Raw genomic sequence first — 19251 nt, 5'->3', positions numbered from 1 at the left:
TTTTCCTATGCCTCGCCGCATCGCGCGGGTACAAGGCTAGTTTATTAATAATTCAAGGCATGTTTTTTTTTTTTATATCTTTAACATATTCATAGTAATTCATAGTATTTATATTTATTTTTTTGTCATTTGTATGATTTGATGTAAATTTAAATAATTTTAAGATTTATAAATATTTTAAAGATTTATAAAAATATTATGTACCAAGTGAATGATGCATAAAAACATTCGCAGATAACTTTGACAACACATGTATCTTAAAAGTTGAAAAAATTAATAAAATTATTAAAGGAAAATCTTAAATGCTCTTAAAAGTATAAAAAATCCAGCCTTCTATATTTCACACATATTACATCAAAAAACCCAACTCTCTGTATGTGACGAGAGACAATATAAAGGTGTTGATGGATCGGGTTATTTGGGTTTCAGGTTATTTGGGTCGGGTTATTCGGGTTTGAGCCATACAAAATTTGACCCATAATCCGAACCGAATAAAGATTTAGGTTTTAGGTTTCGGGTTAAATGGTTCGGGTTGGGTTTTGGGTTAAACCCAAATTAACCAATTGAAAAGGTTTTGAAACAACTACAAAAACTTCTAATGTGAAAAATAGGGTTAGTTGCCCATTTACATGTACAATACGGTATTTTAGCTACATAACAATTCCAACATATGAGTATTGAAGTACATCATCAGAATAGAGTAAATGCGTTATAGTCCAAAAGAATGTTTCTTCTTGTATTTTCAAATCAAATTCTTATATATATATATATATATATATATATATATATATATATTGTTACAGTGAACATTCACTCTAAATTCTTATATATCATGTTATAGTGATCAGTCACTCTAATTTGAAATATAAACAGTTTTTTGTTTCCAATTTTTCATTAACAAATAACATAATATTAGACAAAATATACATATATTGAAAGATGTAATGGAGAAACAAAATTATAATTGTCAACTTCTGTCAGTAGTTTAGTAACCATGCCATAATTATTACTATAATAATTCTACAAAATATAAGAAGAATTTATTCGGGTTAACCCAAAATAAAGTTTTATCACCCACAACCCAAACCGATTAAGTTTATATGAGTATGATTAACCAAATAACTAACCTAAAACCCGAATAACCCAAACCCATTTGGGTCGGGTTTTTTTAAATGAGTCTGGTTATTTTCAACACCCCTAAAACAATATGTAACTTTTGTTGTTAATAGCATATTAGACACTCCTTATTAACAAAATAACAAGTAATAAGATTTATTTTAAGAATTAAAAAACGTACTTTTTAAGAGAGATTTTTTCTAGCCTTTTCATTTATGCGTGCCTGTTGGGGGCCACTAGAAAAATCTCTGTCGTCTTTATTTAAACCCTAAAACAATACTTTACTAATTTTCTACCAAATCTCCCCTCTTGTCATCCAAGGTACTCCCATCTTCATCATTTACATTTTATACATTTCAATTATAAATCACACGCATTATATGTATCTGTCATCGTCAATTTATATATTTATATCTAGTATGCTATTATATTCTCTTTTAATTTTAATTATTATTATAGTTAGACTTTTCATTATTGTCAGAATTCTCATGCTTCTATTATTTTATCATCATGACTGTGTTTGATACGCATTGTTTTTCATTTATTTATTTTTTCTACCAATAAAATATGTATACGTGTGTGTTTGAGTGTTTCTAACTAATTCAGCATTATATATATGGGGTAAAGCAGCATACTTCCTTGATTTTGTGAGAGGGGGAAACATGCTTCTTCCATGCTTCTAGCAGCATATTGGTTTTTCCCTATATATATATATATATATATATATATATTTATGCATTAAATCTTGATGGTTTTAGGGAATAATGAGCCGCGGCAGAACACTGTTTGTGGGGAACCTTCCAGGCGATATTCGTGAGCGAGAAGTTGATGATTTGTTTTACAAGGTACTAAACACCATGATGCTTGAAGCTTTATGATTTGCTTTTATATATATTGGAGACATAGAAATGTATTTAGTAGGTTTTGAATCAACGTGTCAATGACCTTAGATAAGTTATATGAAAAAGAATACGAAACTCTGCATTTGGAAATCGCATGTCCAATATCGTAAATAAACTTTTCTTTATACTCGAGAGCTGTTTTAATACACACAAATATCAAGACTAGCGGCATGCTTAAATGAATATAAACTATAAAGTGTTGGTATTGCATGATTTTGTTAGAAATTTGATGTTATGAAGTAATAATGATTTCAGTTTGGTCCAATCGTCGACATTGATTTGAAAGTTCCGCCAAGACCTCCTAGTTATGCTTTTGTCGAGGTGAGCTTTACTTTACATATGCTGATGCTTCTTTTTTGATTTCATTTTGAATAGTTTCGACATATATGTTGATGTTCTCTCGTTTAGTTTGAGGACGCTCATGATGCTGATGATGCCATACATGCCTGTGACGGCTATGATTTCGATGGGCACAGATTACGGGTTTGTCACCCTTACATTGCATACATAAGAATATGATGTTATTTCACTTTAGAGCTGCAGTAAAGGTTGATATATATTTATCATACTATTGATCTAACAGGTGGAACTTGCCAATAGTGGTCGTCGTAACTCATCTTCTACAGATCGTTATAGCAGTCGCAGCAGTGGTCGTGGTGCTTGAGTTCGTCGAGTTTCTAGACGCTCTGATTACAGAGGTTTAGTTTCAGCCTTATTCATGCATGTTGCACCGTTTAAATGGTGAAGAGTTTAACTCTCAAATGTAATTGTTTTTTTGACCGACACAGTTTTGGTGACTGAATTGCCCTCTTCTGCATCGTGGCAAGACCTTAAGGTAATTTTGATTTGCTTTTGGAAATTTGAACTATGGGATGCTAGTTATTATTTTGGGAAGTGTTTTCTGACACGTAGTTTATAACTAGTGGAATTCCACATTGACCCAGACACAACTCACAAGTTATGTGGTTTAACTAGTCTGCCTGGCGTGTCTCATTCTCATTGTATCTTTTCTTTTATTCAGGATCACATGCGCCAGGCTGGTGATGTTTGTTTTTCTCAAGTCTTTCAGGATGGTGGTGGTAAGATTATTATGTAAATGTGTAATATCAACCTACACTTTATTTGATCGAAAGGATGTAGACATTTTCAATTTGCTAAGGTGTCCGTGTTGACATATTTTATAATTTTCTGCAGCCACTACAGGGATTGTGGACTACACAAACTATGATGACATGAAATATGCTGTAATTTATAGTTTCTTCTTTCCACTCTTTGCTATCATGAATTCATTTCAAAGTTATGGTTGTAATAGTAGCTTTGAAATTTTTTTCTGCAGATACAGAAATTGGATGACACCGAATTTCGAAACGCATTCTCCTGTGGATACATATGTGTATGATCTCACAAAAGTTTACATTATCTATATTCATTTATGTAACATGTTTATGATTTCAACTGATAGGATGACTTTTAAGTTCTTTTGTTTTAATGTGCTATTCTCCTGGCTTAAATCACTTATAGGTGAAGGAGTATGATTTAAGCCATAGGAGCCGGAGCCGCAGTTGGAGCAAAAGCAGTGGGTCTAGCAGGAGCCGAAGGTTGGAACATTCTGTTGAACAATTTGTTGCACTTTTCCTTCGCCTTTTCTGTTGCTTCAAACTAATTTGAAAATTGGAGGTGGCAATCTTGAGTTTGTGATCTTGTGTGCGAATGGGTCAAATTGGCCAAGGTTCAAACTGATTAAATGGATAATTTCTAAGATGGGCTGGATTTATGAAAGCTCCCCGATTTGAAATTTTGGCACACATAACTCCTTAAATTGTTTTGTTATATGAAACATATTTTTTTGTTTTTTCTAAATATACGCATTGTATTAGAAACAATATAATTTATGTTTTTCTTTACTAGTATACTTTGAATCTGAACTTCAACAATTCAACTTGGTTTATATCTCTTATTATATCTCCATGCAGCAAGTCCCCAAAAGCAAAATCTTATCGTTGCTCAAGATCTCATTCGAAGTCTGTGTCTCCTCGTTCACGTTCTGGATCTAAGCCTCCTTTGTCAAGGCATGTCTCTTTCCTTTTCTACTATTCTGGTATTCAGTTTTGCATGCTTATATTGACATAAGCTTTTGTCAATTGCATTATAAATATGTAATTAATCTTACCGACACACCCAATATTCTGCTGATAGTAAGTAATAACTGCTGATTCTACTGGATTATCAAGCAGTCTTGTGGCATTATAATTCCAGCAGACGTAAGTACTATACTGTCGTGTTGGTTACTTTCATTGTTGAACATATTGAATTTGCAACTAGTGTGATTTGCTTTAGCACAATTGATAATAGATCAGCTGATTAGCTAAAGAAAATTTTAAAATGAGGACTATGCTTAAGTGTCCTAGTGTAGACAAGTTGGGAAATTAATTATACACCAATTAATGGTTCTTTAGGTGAATGTTTATTCTGAAGTGTGTCCTATTTCCTATTCTAGATTCAATCATCTGTTGCTTTGTAAAATCTTAGATGGGTTGCAGACTTTCAGTACAATTGGCAATAACACTTTCAGTTGTAAGGTATGGTGCTTTGTATATGCCAGTTTTGGAATTTCTCATGGTGTTCTTATCTGGAACTTGAAGAACCTTGGAAATGGATTGCACTAGTAAAGCTGGAGAGTGAACTAGGCGCTAGATGTCTATGGTCTATTGAACCCACAGGATAAACAGTTTGGATCATATCTTGGAACCACGGTATAAAAAAGTTTGGACCATACGATTGTTTCTTCAAATGTCATGTAGATAATAAGGCTTTTTTTTTTTGCAAAATGAAGTATTATTATAATATTTTTTGGCTACCACCTAATTTATTAGGTCTTGTCATATATTGATCTTTGTTGGGGCGCTAAACATTTGTGTATTTTTCATTGATTATATTGATTGTGGTTACTTTAAGTCACTGACGTGGAAGTGGCACCAAGGCTGTTGGACCAGAGTTATTAACGTGGACCATGTGGATATTAAACTCGGTTGTTTCTGGAACTTTTGCAGATCACCTCCTTCAAGATCCAGATCTCCTGTACTATTGGTAAGTGAAACCACAAATGATTTAAGCTGATAAGTTTGTAACTCATCTGTACTATGCTACTCTTGTAGGGTTATTTTCTCTTGGTCTCTTTTGTTTTGTTTATCTTAAATGTACTTTGGTTGTCGCTGGCTTATAGTTTCATCTTGACTAGAATTGGCTTGTGTCACAAGTGGAGATAGTTTCTGGTTGAAATGAGTATTTTTGTAGTTAATTGAACGTATCATTTTCCAATGATAACCTCTAAATCTTTTATTCAATTGTTTTTGGAGGTTGTAAGGATCTAAATACCTATCGTGACTTCCAACCCATTTACTGCACTTTTAACCAAAACATACATATCTCACAAGTAAATGGGTGGAATTTGCCACTACTTGTATCTGGGCTGATTGATTAATTGTTAATATTTCGCCAGAAGCCTGAAAGTAAAAGCCCCAAAAAACGCAGCTTAAGCAAAAGCAGGAGTCCAAGCCGAAGCAGGAGTCGTAGCAGGAGCCAAAGTTTATAAGGTATAATTCTTTGTACACTATGCCTCTCCCTCTTACACCAATTTATACTTGTTTTTTGTAATAATGGAAAATAATGTAACTAAAGACAACTCTCCAAACTCCAAGTTTACATTAATCTGGTACTGATTTAGAAATGAAATTGTTTTCAGGTGAATATTTAGCTGGGCGATGATTAGTTGATTATGAAGATATGAAGCATGAATAGTTGTCTTGGTGGGCTGATCGTTACATTTTAAGTTTAATATTGGATGACATTTGTCAAGAATTTATTTTGGGATTATTTGAATTGTGGTCATCTTTGTTAGACTACTCAGAAGTAGTTGCTTTGCAATTCTACCTTTTGGTGCCAAATATAAGAAGATTATGCAACCAAGTTTGGTTTCAGTTCATTAGAAAGAATATATCCTCATGCTTCTATCTTTATATTTTGTAAGTTGCTTTTCTGACATTAGAGCATATATCCATTATCCACCCACTGTACGATGATTGTGTGAAGCTAATATCATCTAATAGGACAAACGAATAATAGAGTTACATTAGTTGGATGGCATGATTTGGGGACAAATATTACAAAAGTTTGACAGGAGCTGGCTGCCGGACTTTGTTCATCTATATCCTTCAAAACCTAAGTCATGAACCAAAATCAGATTTTTTGGTCTCATAGGCATGAGTTCATGTCTATGAGACGGGCCTCATCTGGCAGGCTATTCTATATATGTATGATTTAGTTTCGCTCTTAGCTATTCTAGACTAATCTTTTGCTGTTTGGGTGATATATCACAAACTCTATACAGGTAATGCTTATTTTTCATAGGGCTGGTTCAGACGACACGCAAGAGGAATTTTTTCTTCTTTTATAAACGGTCTTATCGTCTAAAGGAAGTTCAGATGTAGAATAGAAAACTTTTTACTTATCATTTATCCATTCTCATAGCACCGCCACCTTCTCCTAACCAATATTTTTTGTATATAAGTAATTTTTTTGAAATTATCAAACTTTTTTGGTTCATCCATAAAATATCAACAAGTAAAATCTATAGTAATACTCCGTAGTATTATACAACCTTGGAGGTGATTAGACAAAAAATTTTAAGATAATATTACTCCATGTAATAACTAATAAAAACATAGATAAATCCTATGTGTTTGGTTGGTGGCTTTTGGATCTAAATAATGGTTTCATAGACACATCATATGTATGTATAGTGTTTAATATAAAGGTTTCTAAATCGAAAATAGAAACCAAATATATAAGATACAGCACCACAACATCTTTCATCATATTTTTTATTCACAGAAAAGTTGGCATGAATCTTTCATAAGTTTTTTTTCTTAAGCGGCTAGCTAAGCTAATGTCGAATATTTTTTATGTGGTGTTACACAATGGCTAAAAATATGTATAGCATGAACACTATTCCAGATGCACGCAGCTCCTAGACCCTAGAGTCCTAGTTCACATAATTCTAAGATATTGGGAAAACTCATCAACTTGTCCGCCATTAAGCATCACAATAGATTTAGCTCGATTAAGCTCGCGAGCCGATACTATATAATTTAATAATATATATATATATATTAATCGAGTCAATCCTAAACAAGCTTTTTTCATGAGCCTCTGATAATCGATCTTAGTTTTAATCACTTACAAAACTCAAACTTGTTTAGTGTTTTTTAAACAAACAAGCCAACCTCGAGCTTTCTTTATAAATCACGAGCCAAGCTTGAGTTTATATACTAAGACTCGAACGAGCTCGAGTCCGAGCTCTTTAAACGATCTCGAGCTCGAGCACTGTTAGTCCCGGGCCCAATTCGAATCGTTTACACCTGTAGGTTCAAGTCACAGACAGAATCTTTCGTACTTAATCAATTAATATTAAAATAAATATTTAATTCTAATACTCTAATACTCATATCAGATATAGTTGTTTTTTTTTTTCATTTTATAATAACAATATTTTTCTTTCATTCGAATTCTTTCAAATCCATATCGAATTTGAAACCTACATACAAAACAAACGCACGTTCAATAATTGAATCCAATGAATACAGACAAGTAGCCGAGTAAACATTTTTAACGGTAGACAAACACTACACGTCCTTCTTCAACTACAATTTATTATACAGTATTTTGGTCAATAACACAGTCACACCTCCGTAAACAGTTTAAGTAAACAAACGGCGTCATACAATTCCTTCAAATCCACTGACGTCGTTATCGTTCTTTCAAAAAGTTTCTTCAATTCTCACTCACCCACCACCACTCAATTTCCAAATCTCCCCAGTTATTCTCAAAACCACACAAACTAAAATCACACCCCTTTCCTTTTCTCCCTATTAAATTTCTAACTAAATTCTTTATTAGTATTTCTCACTATAAAATTCACACACCTTTCCTTTTCTCAAACCCTAAACATTTTTCTTATATTTATCTATACATACATATTTCTGTATCTATTCTATATAAAATGAGTGAAACAGAAAAGCTTTATGAAAATATGTTTACATACCTATCAGACGATGTAATCCTCAACATATTCCTCAAGCTCGTCGACGATCCACGTAGCTGGTCACGCCTCGCATGTGTTTCCACAAAATTCTCCACTTTAATCCGTACAACCTGCTGGAAAAACAAATGTCAACAATCGATTCCGGCGGTCGTCTCCGATCTGAACTCTTCCGGCGATCCTCCCGGCTGCTGGTCGTCGCTTTACAAGCTCGCTGTCTGCTGTCCTGGCCTTGTTCACTCCGGCGTCCTCCTTGAGAATTCAGATCTCGGACTTGAACGTGAGTTAGGTCCTGATGAAAATTATCAGGAAAATAAGTTATTTCAAATCGGTACTTGCTCTTCCAGCTCAATTACTTATCATAATAATAATAATGATATTGATATTGATGATATGGTTAAAATTGATCGGGCTGAGTGTTCGTGGTCGTTATACGATGATTTATATTTAGATACTGTTTATAATGATGTATCTAAGAATCACGAGCAGATTGGTGAGGTTTGCGATGATGAGGATGTGAAAAATGAGAATGAGAGTGATATAGACGTTGTTAAGGCGTCTTGTGATTTTTCGGTTTGTAAGAAGAGGAAGAATTGTAGGTCGATAAACGCGCATTTAGCGTCTGAGGGTTGGAATTTTAGTAGGGAACAAGGGAATAAGTTGTTAGCGAGTAGGTTTAGAGGTGATTGTTTGTATATTTGTGATTGGCCTGGATGTGTGCATTCCGAGGAGAAACGGAATTATATGTTGTTTAGAGGTGTTTTTAAGAATTTTAACAAGTCTAGGGTTTGGAGGACGATTAAAGATGGGAACAGAAGTAAGATGGATCTGCATTGTGCTTTTTGTCCCAGTAATGATGTTTGGGATCTGCAATCGGCGTTTTGTTTGAGGCCGGCTTATGGGTATCATGATAATGGGGAGCCGGTTGTTCGAGCATATGTTTGTGAGAATGGGCATGTGTCTGGTGCATGGACTGATTGGCCTTTGTACACTTGAAGAAGAACTTGGATCTGGACGGTGATCGTTTGGTATTGCTTTCTTACACTTCATTATTGATTGATAGATGGTTTGTTGTTGTAAGGTTTTATATGTAATTTGCTATATGCCTATATGTATTTGATAAGTTATCTATGTCTTAGCACCATTATGATGTATTTCTTTGAAATGATGTTGTTCCCTAATTGAATTAATTTGGAAATAGAATTTTGATAAGAAGTTAAAGATGTGTTGGATATGATGATGCTTTTATGATTCACAGTTTTTATATAAACAATGTAAAGTGTTCTATGAACTTAGAGAAAACACTCAAGGGAAGATGTTAAGCTTATTTAATATGCTTGGATCCCTCTATTGTGGTAGTTTATCATACTGCCTAGGTGGATTAATTGAGTTTTTTTCTTAGTTGGAGACTATGATCTGGTTTTAATTTTATGACGAGATGAGAAACAAATGTGCTCACTTATTGATAAGAATTTAGGAGTTTTAAATTTCAATTATGAGAGGTTTAAGCAGCTAACATATTGACTAGGATTAAGGAGTTTTAAACTGCAATTATGAGTGTAACTGTCTGACAAATTTCAGGTTACTCAAGCCTTGAGTGTCATTAAGAAATTATAGTTTGTCAATCTTCGTTTACATATATGATCTTTGGATTTATGAATCAGAATTCAGACCAAAGTTACTTAGCTCATTGTGAGTCCTTATGCCATGGTATAAGGTTCAAACGCCAAATTTAGTGTTGCTTACTCACAATGTTTCAGTATTATGGTGACTCTGCAATTCACTGTTTGCTATTATGCTAAATAGTTGTATTATATTAGAATGAAAGGAAGGGGTGAGATATAATTATGAAGCGCACTGTTTGGCTCCTAGCTGAATGAGTTGCCTAGAAATAATTTGATTGGTTTGGTCAACTTAGGTACCTCTATTCAGCCATTTGGTTTAAAAGATTTAGTTGCCTCTGTTCAGCCAATTGGTTTGAAACTTTGTTTTGAGAAATTAGTCATATCTAGTTTTCTACCATATATATTGATTTAATTTAGTAAAATCATTGAATTTGCTTTAAATTCTAATAGTTAGCTGCAATTAAGTATTCTTGGAAGACAACAATTCAAATCATCTTCTTTTCTTTTTTCTTTGCTAGTATATTCTTTACCCTTTTTATGATTTGAGAAGGTTTATGTCAACCATAGGTACGTTATGGCACAAGCCGCACATAGCTTACGGGAGCTTTTGATTTTCTTAAGCTCATAACTTTATTTGATACCACTTTTGATAGCTTATGGTTCCATAAGGCCTAAGAGGCTAAGTCCATAAGCTATTTCAAGTAGCTGTTGAAAGTTGACAAGTAAATTACACAAGTATCCTTTAACTAATCATATACTTCAACTCTAAATGTGTCAAACAGTCGCAATACTAACCAAAGCTCCAGCTAGAAATTACAAGCTATCAGCTTTAGATACCAGTTGGTTTTGCCAAATATGACGTCACCATGTTTGTGCCGGACTCTTCCTTTTTGACCCAATTAAACCAACTATATTAAGACTTAGATACGTTTTAATCGCATTTAACGTATTAATGATTCATAAAATTCTAGAACTCATATATATTAGCAGTCTTGATGCATAAAAATAGGAACACATGTTACACATCGTAATATAAACCTGTCTTCAATCATCATCAAATCTGTTCATTTTTGCCAAATCAGACATGGAACAAAAACCCGTCTCAGAGGATTTGATAAACCCTTTGGTGAGTTTTCAAAAGATTTTGGTTGATAGGTGCTATTTTTTGTGTTCAAGCATAAACAATTTTCAAAACCATCTAAACGGGGTTTGCATGATTGCATCACTGAAGTTGTTGTCCATAAATATGATCTTGACGGGCCTTCTTTCCGTATTTCTTATGACATCTAAAGTCAAAACTTTTATCTAAAGATGCAAAATTCACAAAAAGGTTACATAATAAAACCAATTTCTTAATTAGAAAAAGGTAAATGATTTTCTTCAAAAAATAATTATTCTAACTTATATTTCATACTTTGGATAAGATCATTTTACCTTTTCCTAATTAAGAAATTAGTTCTTTGTCTTTCTTTCCTAATTTCTGTTACTCCCAACCATTTTTTTTCCTGACTCAGACTAAATTTATAATTTTCAAAAAAGAACTAAATTATAAAGTCGTCCAACTTCATCACCTATTTTGAGATATATACCCTTAAAAAAGATGCATATCAATATGAATGAACACACAGTTCAAACAAAATTGACGTTTAAACTTTTGCCATTGGACACAATAATTTCGAGTTACTTCACATCAAGAAGTTGATGCTACATAACTCATTTGGTTCCTTTTACGACCACATTCATTCAAAATAAGGAGTTTTCAAATTTGAAAAGAAGAGCAGGAATCATTATTAATCGATAGGTGTCCAAAATGTCACATCATGATTCAATTATTTTAAAAGCTTTTACAAATCCTTTTTCTCTAAAATAAAAATTAATACATCCATCTGTCTCCCTGTACTTACAAATATCGTAATGCTACACCGAAACCTGTCTACAAGTAGCAGGATCAACTCACTAACATTATGGTAACTTTTAACAAGTATAGTAGCATATAGAACTATATAGTTGTCGGTATATAAGGACCTCCAGGCTCAGTCTTTTAGGGACTCGTTTTCACAACTCTAAAAAATACCGTGCTGCATCCTCACATCAAATCTGTTTAATGTTTTAATTACAATATTTAAATATTTAAATCCAGTACAAATCCTTCGATCCAAACATATCGTTAGAATTTTATTAAAATGAAGATTGATTCATATTTCATGGCGAGATATATGAACCCATTGTCACTGGGTCAAGTCCAAGACACTTAAATCTGGTCAATTGTTAGTCATTGAAGTACATCATATCCTTGTCCTATGAATAGATATTCGTTGTGTATTTATATAGAATTAAAAAAGATCTAGCGTCAAGTTTGTATTAGTGAATACTGTAGCCTTTAGTTTAGGCTTGTCACACAAATGTATTCTATCAGACAAGCAAAGCTTGGATCAAGTGGTTAACTCAAAACAGTTCCTTATAAACACAAGTGAAACTGAGTTCAGTTATAAATAGCATTATCAGCATGCTGTTAGTATCTATGCGTGGAAAAGAAAAGGAATGCCACAATATACAAAAATTACAACTTTCTGCTTGGTAAATCAATTGTACATATATGAAAAGTTATATGGTCATCTTAGAAGAAAAGGCATTACCCAGATTTTGGGATTGCCAAAGGCAATGTCGTAACCCATATAAACAAAATCTCTCTTCTTTATATAATGATTCGCTTTGTAAAGTTATGAAACACTATTAACAGAAGGATCATACCTTGCTAAGACCAGTGAGCCTGGTTGCCATAATCGGAGCTTCTAGAAATTCGATGGTTGGATGATTCCTGCAGGATGGGAACATATGATAGCTCATCTCTTTCTACCTCATGACTGTAGAAACCATGGGAACCATGATGATGGGGTTGACCGGGGACAGCCAGCAATATCATAGGCAAACCCCTTGCGCCACTGAATCTCCCAAAACCATTTGTAGATGGGGGCATATATCTAACATCGCCTGGTTGTTCCTGATGATAGCTTGTATGAAGAACTGGGATCCTTTCGTGAGATTGAGAATTAGCTACTGAACTCTCCCCACTTCTGGAAAAAGGCCAATTCAGAAATAAAAAAGAAGACGCAAAGAAAATCATTATTAATGAATATACACACGACATAAAAAAACTCGTAAACAAGGGTGGTGGCAATTTCAGTTTGTTTACTTAGGATGAGTTGATTCAGATTATATTTTACTTCTAACAGGTCAAAAAATATAATAAAGAAATTAGCTCAGCATGAAAGAAGTCGAAAGTTGCTTGGAGTGTATGTTTAATGCATACAAGTTCCTAATTAGTTTATATTTAACAGTTCTAAATTTTCGGGCGGGTATGTCTTTATATTGTGGGGTTGACCCACAAGAATTGTTGTCCATTTTTTGTAGAACATTTAATGTGTTAAATATGGTTACAAAACTAGTTGCATATAATCCAAATAAGGATTTTGCTAACAATGGCCCTTAGGTGATGGTTCCTTAATTTTTTGCTGTTCTAAAAAAAAAGAAAAAAAAAAGGGTGATGGTTAATTTTATGTATGTCAACATAGCCGTAAGGGAGATTAGCAACATCCTTATTAGACTAAAATAAAATACAAGTCCTTCTAATAATAATGATCAACCGCCATGTACAACATTTTTCTCCATGTTAGCAAAATCTTAATAAAACTATATTATATATATACAGTTACATAAAACGATTTAGAAGGCAAACAGCCATTAAATACAGAATTTTGAGAAGTATTTCGTCCCCAAGGAATGCACTAAAAGTTTGCACCACTTTGGAGCAAATAGAGAATTTTTAAGATGTGCAACCACCAAAGAGAATCTATCTCTGGCATTGCACCAAACATTTATTAGAAAATTTTTATACGAAAAAGTTTAGTGCAAAATGGTCTAATGAAGAGTCTTGCACCAAAAGTTTGAATCATTTTGGTGTCTTGGTGGCTTGCACTTTGCACCATATCTCATATGATCCCTTAACAATCGATTAATCCACCCATAAGTAGATAGGTCGAACTGGGACCTGTAACTTTGAATTCCCTCGAATCAATTTATATAGCGACATATACAAACACAGTTGTTATGTCTCCGTGTTAGTTAAGAGGGAAAGCTTACTGTTGGGTATAGCGCAATGGATGAAGAAAAGAGGGGGATCTTGGTATAATATCGACTTGCATCCGAGAGTGAGCGGATCTCAGATTTTGCGGAGGTTGATTGCCATGGTCAAGGTAATCTCTGTCAGCATCGTAAGGAAGAAAATGACAATTCCAGCCCCAACTTGGGTGTTGGATATTGGTTGAACGAATATTATTATGAGGGACAGAAAGGGCATTCAGCGGATGGTGGAAATTGGAATTGCCAACATGCTCACCAGGTCTAAAATGTGAAACATAGGAACGAGTGAAAGATGGTCCAGCAGTATGTTCAGTAATAATAGCATGGGCTCCATGGAAGTTAGCAACTGCATAGACAAGCTTACATCAAATGGTTTTTATATATAAAAATTAGAAAATCATATCAATAAGCTGCTGAGATAGAGATCTTTCCAGAAAATCAAAGAACTTACATGCATTTAATGAAGACTCGGCTTCCCTGTAAACATTTACAAGGAAAGGTCAAAGAAAGCATTATTAATTATGATGCTATTATGCAAATAACTCTACGATACCTTTCTGCCCCTCAAATGTTGATTATGGTGCTATTACTGCACACATCTATCATATAATATGGTGTGTATATATGTTGTGTATGTATACTCACATGTTGTTTTCTGATAAAATACACAGATGTATCAAATGTATCAATACCATAAATATTATCTTTAATGTAACTTTTTTAATGGCATATTAGCAGTAAGTCAACAACAAATTCTTGTGGGGTTCATGTAATATGAGATAAGACCCCATGCACACATTACTTTATCATTCATAGTCAACAAAGGATTGTGGGTTATAAGATACAAAAGCAAAATATAACTCCGTTCAACACAAGACTTTAACCTCAATTCAATCATCAAAAATGCACAAGTATTCAGTATTCAAGTGGAGTGAAAATCGAAGTATAAACATCGAGCATTCTAGCTTGAACTTAAAAGAGAACTGGACACAAAAATAAGATTAGTTATAAATTGATGTGGTGAATTGTGTATATAAATATAACAGTTAGTAATGTGGTGAAATGTGTATATAAATATAACAGTTATTTAGACTCCATATTTCTGGGACAAAAATGGTTCATTATCTAAATAAACATAGTGAAAAGATCCTACTGACGCCTCAGAGATTAACATAAACATAATCACTTAAAGAGCCAGCAGTCAGAATGGACCATGACTCTTAGAGTAGCCATTAATCAATGGAGCGTTTTGAAGCCAAATATGTGCCATATAGATCTAATGTAAAAAGTGATTACAAGAATAACCTTAACTGGAGGAAATATGGGAAAAGCAAAAAAGGTGTGTGTACTTTGCCATTATTCTGCCTTTCCCTGTTGAATGTATGTGGTTAGAAAAACTTTGAATTGTTTGCTTAAAAGATCAACTTGGTTATGAAAGAGTTGCAGATTAGTAACAGGCGGGTTTTTTTCAATAACTGTATGTCCAAGTGAATGGGAGGTGTAAAAGTACATGACCAAATTGTGTTCATACTTGTCAATACAACCAGCAAGAGGCAGATCAGGTCACAAAGCTTAAATCTTTTTATGCTCTTATTCTACGTTCAAACTTTAACATTCTAATACGCAAGTTAATCTGTAATACTATAACTTGCCACTACATCTTCATCAGATCAGTTACTTTTTGTGTGCTTGTATCTATTATCTTGTGATTAATATCTCCCTTCAAATTCAGTCATAGTTTGGGCAGATGCAACTTAGATTAATGACTACAAGTCTACAATCTCCTCCACAAAACTCATTAAAATAAGAATCTGAAAGTTAAGATATGAGAAATTGGGAATATTTCTAGGTTAATGCATAATTACAGAAAAAGAATATCTTTATCGTATTCAAATAGATAGCCAATATCAATAAAATACTAAATTCCAAGGTCAATAATCATCAGCAAAGATATAAAGAGAAGGATGGCTTACTCGAATGATGACTGAACCATAAATCCACTAAACGGGCACCAGGGAAACCCAAATGGCTGAAAAAAGGTTTAAAACTCATAAGCAACATCTACCAAATCACAAAAGAGCATGTGAAGTGCTCACCATTCTGAAATAGCTCAAATCATGTGGGACCTCATTTGGTAGCCAGTCAGGTGCACCAGTTTCAGAATTTGCATGTGATGAACCATCTGCAAACAGCCACCTGCCACTCTCAACCTTGCGACAATTAGGACATTGCATTGTTCCTTTTGTATTAAAAGCCGATCCAATGCAATCTGTATATCACAAGCAGATCAAATCGTGCATAATATACTAGGACAGCATTGAAAGACATTCATTAACACATAGTCATGATGTGATACTATAAGGGTATAAGATCTTCCCCCTTTCAAGTTTCAGTCACTACCCTCTGTTTAGTGAGTATTGATCACTTTTCCGGCTGATAAACAGTAAGTTAGGAAATATTGTACATTGACCCTATCAACCGGCATTTTATATCAATCAAAGCAATCAGAAACTCAGAAAGTTCTGTAAAGCATCTTAAATTCTCGTAGCCATATGTCGTCCTACTTCTACCTCGATTAAAGAACTTTTTAATATGTAAGTATAACAAATTACTTAAATTTTTAAATTTCCTTCAATCAATTTCCAATTGCTTTAGTACTACTGCAACCAAACTTGTTGTCATCCAACTCATATACTTCAAAATGCATATAAATTTATACAGAATCCAGCTAATGCTCATTTGGCACTGAATCAACCACATTATCTAGTTCTGGCAGTGTATATGCTACTCCGCCGATCTTATCCTATATGCGTCAATCATATAAAATAATAACCACAAACTAAACACTTTTATAACATCCTAATCTCTACAAAATCCATGTTCCGACTCAGAATTCCACTAAAATTCACTTCGAAATCTCAATCCTCAAATCAAAAAAACTATATTACACAATAAATACATACATCCGATCAATACACATAAAGTCTACAAAATGTTAACTCACAAAATCGGAAACAACAATCAGTTCTTTTTAGCCTAACAGAAAAACAATATTACAGCAACTAATCACTATGACACTAATTCTAGCTAAAATTTTACAAAATCTAAAAAATCAGCATTACACAAATACATACATATCCTATAGATATAACATCAAACTAATATCATAAGACGAAATTATAATTAAAACTACAACATCTAATCAAGCTACATTGATGACATCACCAATTAATCAACTATACATACGATCGATTTAAAATATATATACATATATACACTCACCGAGATGAAACTTATGACCGCAGTGAAGCTTCGCGATGGACCTAACACCGTCATCGATCACTAAATCGAAACAAATCGAGCACGGAACTGATGACGATGGTGAATTATCGGCGGCATTGATGACGTCATCGATTTTTGAAGTGAGCATGATGATTTTTGTTGTTGTAGTTGTTAATTAAATATGTTACATTGAAACAGATTTAGCAGAGAGATTTGAGCAGATAAGAAGAAGAGTGAAATTTGGAAATTATTTTACGGAAAGTGTTCCGGATTTTATTATAGATATAGATTTTAGATACAGAGATAGATATATATGTGTGCCTGTATCTTGTACGAGTGAGTGATAGTTTGTTACTGAAATCCGGCCTGTCATAATATTACGTGGCCAATACAACCCACCCATTAAAAAGAGGGATACGGATTTTATGTAATGTAACTAAATACGGAGCAGTGGTATTTTACTAGTATTATTTTCAACTTTTGGGTTTTGTCAGGGATATACCGATCCGTTCATTCATGACAATATGCAATTAGTTTTTTTTTTATATATTATACTGGCATGGTACCCGTGCAATATAGCAGTGGTCGTGCCGGCTATGTTGTGGGGATGGGGTGACCGTTGGTGGTGGAGGTGGGATCATAATTAATGTAAAAAGGTAATGAAGATATATTAAAAAATAAAAGATTGATAATGTAATTTTAATCATTAATATAAAATGGATAGTTTATGTGAAAATATTTTTAAGAGTAAAGAGGATATAATATGATTCTTATACCAAGAAAGATCTTTAGACTATTTAGTTTGGAGAATTAATCATTTCCAATATTATATCATGGCGAATTGCAAATTAATAGCTGTTGGCTCGAGTCAATCTTGGTATTGACTTGACGACTTTCAAAGCAGATGATCTGAACATTAACTCTTCTTTGTTGCAACATTGTTTTGGAGATTTAGAAGTTCACCATTAGATGGTGGAAGACCATATTTTTCATTCTCAACGATGTTGAAGGTTTGCTCGAGTTTGTGGATTATTTAATCGATCAGGAACTCGTGTATAAAAACATAGACAATGATTAAAATGGCATGTCACAGTTTTATTTATTTTTTTCTTCGGTGTTCTAGTCTTGCTGGATAAGAGGTACTTTAATTCTGTATAATTTATTTAGGGTGGGCTTGCACATAAAATGCCCCACAAACATTGTTGGAAAATTTATGTTTAAAACATAAATTATTCAAGTTAATAGATATGTTAAAAGGAGTTGAAAGAGTGTTTAACTAATGTAAGTTTGTCCCACATTGGCAGAGGTATAAACATTAAGTGTGTTTATAAGGAGGAGTGTTAGAGAAATTATAGTTCCTTATAAGGGGCTACACCCCAAGTGGGCAAGGAGGGTGCGAAACACCCGACGCGCCCGTACCCGAGACCGGGGGCGATGAGGGGGTAATGTGGCGTTTTAGTGGCGCACTTTGCACGCTCGCATCGCCTTGAGCCGTCTTTATTTTTGGCTAGTTCGATTATGGCTTCCATGGCTCAGTATGGCTCAAGTGTTAAGTTGTTATGGCTTAAGTGGGTTCGTTTGTTCCTGGTTTAACACCTCGAACAACACTTGCTTTAGTTTAGCAAGTGACACCTGTTCTTAAGATGTGTTTCCGACTTAAAATCTGATATACATATATGTTTTGTTTTTATCAGAATAACAAGAATAACACCAACACTCATCCTGGATCATCAACAAAATTCTTTCTCTTTCTCTAATCTTCTTGCTGTTCTTGAAGGTAAATTCTGGGTTGTGGTTTACTCCGGCAGTACAATCTGCTTTGGCTGTTGTACCCTGGGAAACTGACGGGTTCACTTGGGTGGCCCGAAATCAGTTTTAAGGGACCTTGGTTTAACCATATCCTTAGCCCGTTTTGCCTTCTTCTTTTTTGTTTTATGTTTATGTTTCTTTTACTTTCTTGTATCGATTACTTAGTAGTTAAATTTCATTGTAATCTTGTTGCATTTCGAGTTTGATTATCAATATACTGTTCTTTTATTGATGTTAGAATATATGAACATAAACACTTAACAAATCACGAGTACGCAAC

General features: G+C 33.8%; 2 protein-coding genes and 1 pseudogene across 3 annotated transcripts; 2 read left to right on the top strand and 1 right to left on the bottom strand.

The window, feature by feature from the left end:
• The first annotated feature begins 1355 nt into the window (after positions 1-1355).
• On the top strand, positions 1356-6000 carry LOC122593115 (annotated as a pseudogene).
• A 1971-nt stretch (positions 6001-7971) lies between these two features.
• LOC122592501 (phytochrome A-associated F-box protein) lies at positions 7972-9336 on the top strand. The gene has a single exon (XM_043764743.1). It carries the CDS (start codon positions 8077-8079, stop codon positions 9109-9111), a length of 1035 nt encoding a protein of 344 aa, XP_043620678.1. The 5' UTR covers positions 7972-8076; the 3' UTR covers positions 9112-9336.
• A 2956-nt stretch (positions 9337-12292) lies between these two features.
• Positions 12293-17515, bottom strand: LOC122594367 (E3 ubiquitin-protein ligase RFI2). Of its 2 annotated transcripts, none has more exons than XM_043766833.1 (6): positions 17163-17515; positions 15977-16149; positions 15854-15909; positions 14332-14357; positions 13881-14226; positions 12293-12811 (listed from the first exon to the last, which is right to left on the bottom strand). In XM_043766833.1, the coding sequence occupies exons 1-6, from the start codon at positions 17308-17310 to the stop codon at positions 12496-12498; spliced, it is 1065 nt and encodes a 354-aa protein (XP_043622768.1). In that variant the 5' UTR covers positions 17311-17515; the 3' UTR covers positions 12293-12495. The 2 variants fall into 2 exon arrangements, with proteins under 2 accessions (XP_043622768.1, XP_043622767.1); XM_043766832.1 differs by having other exon boundaries at positions 12293-12814; positions 17163-17512.
• Between the last annotated feature and the right edge of the window lie 1736 nt (positions 17516-19251).

The sequence above is a fragment of the Erigeron canadensis genome, chromosome 3, assembly GCF_010389155.1.
Source record: "Erigeron canadensis isolate Cc75 chromosome 3, C_canadensis_v1, whole genome shotgun sequence".
Taxonomy (NCBI): domain Eukaryota; kingdom Viridiplantae; phylum Streptophyta; class Magnoliopsida; order Asterales; family Asteraceae; genus Erigeron; species Erigeron canadensis.
Note: the sequence above shows the minus strand (reverse complement) of the source record. Positions and strands in the feature narration are given on the sequence as shown.

Bases quoted from the DNA above. Each gene is read 5' to 3' on its own strand.
- LOC122592501 (XM_043764743.1), top strand. From the start codon at position 8,077: ATGAGTGAAACAGAAAAGCTTTATGAAAATATGTTTACATACCTATCA.
- LOC122594367 (XM_043766832.1), bottom strand. From the start codon at position 17,310: ATGCTCACTTCAAAAATCGATGACGTCATCAATGCCGCCGATAATTCA. The intron at 14,227-14,331 runs GTAAGTTCTTTG...TTGTCTATGCAG, and splicing joins CGAGTCTTCATTAAATGCAT to TTGCTAACTTCCATGGAGCC. The intron at 12,815-13,880 runs GTAAGCTTTCCC...GCCTTTTTCCAG, and splicing joins CCATTGCGCTATACCCAACA to AAGTGGGGAGAGTTCAGTAG.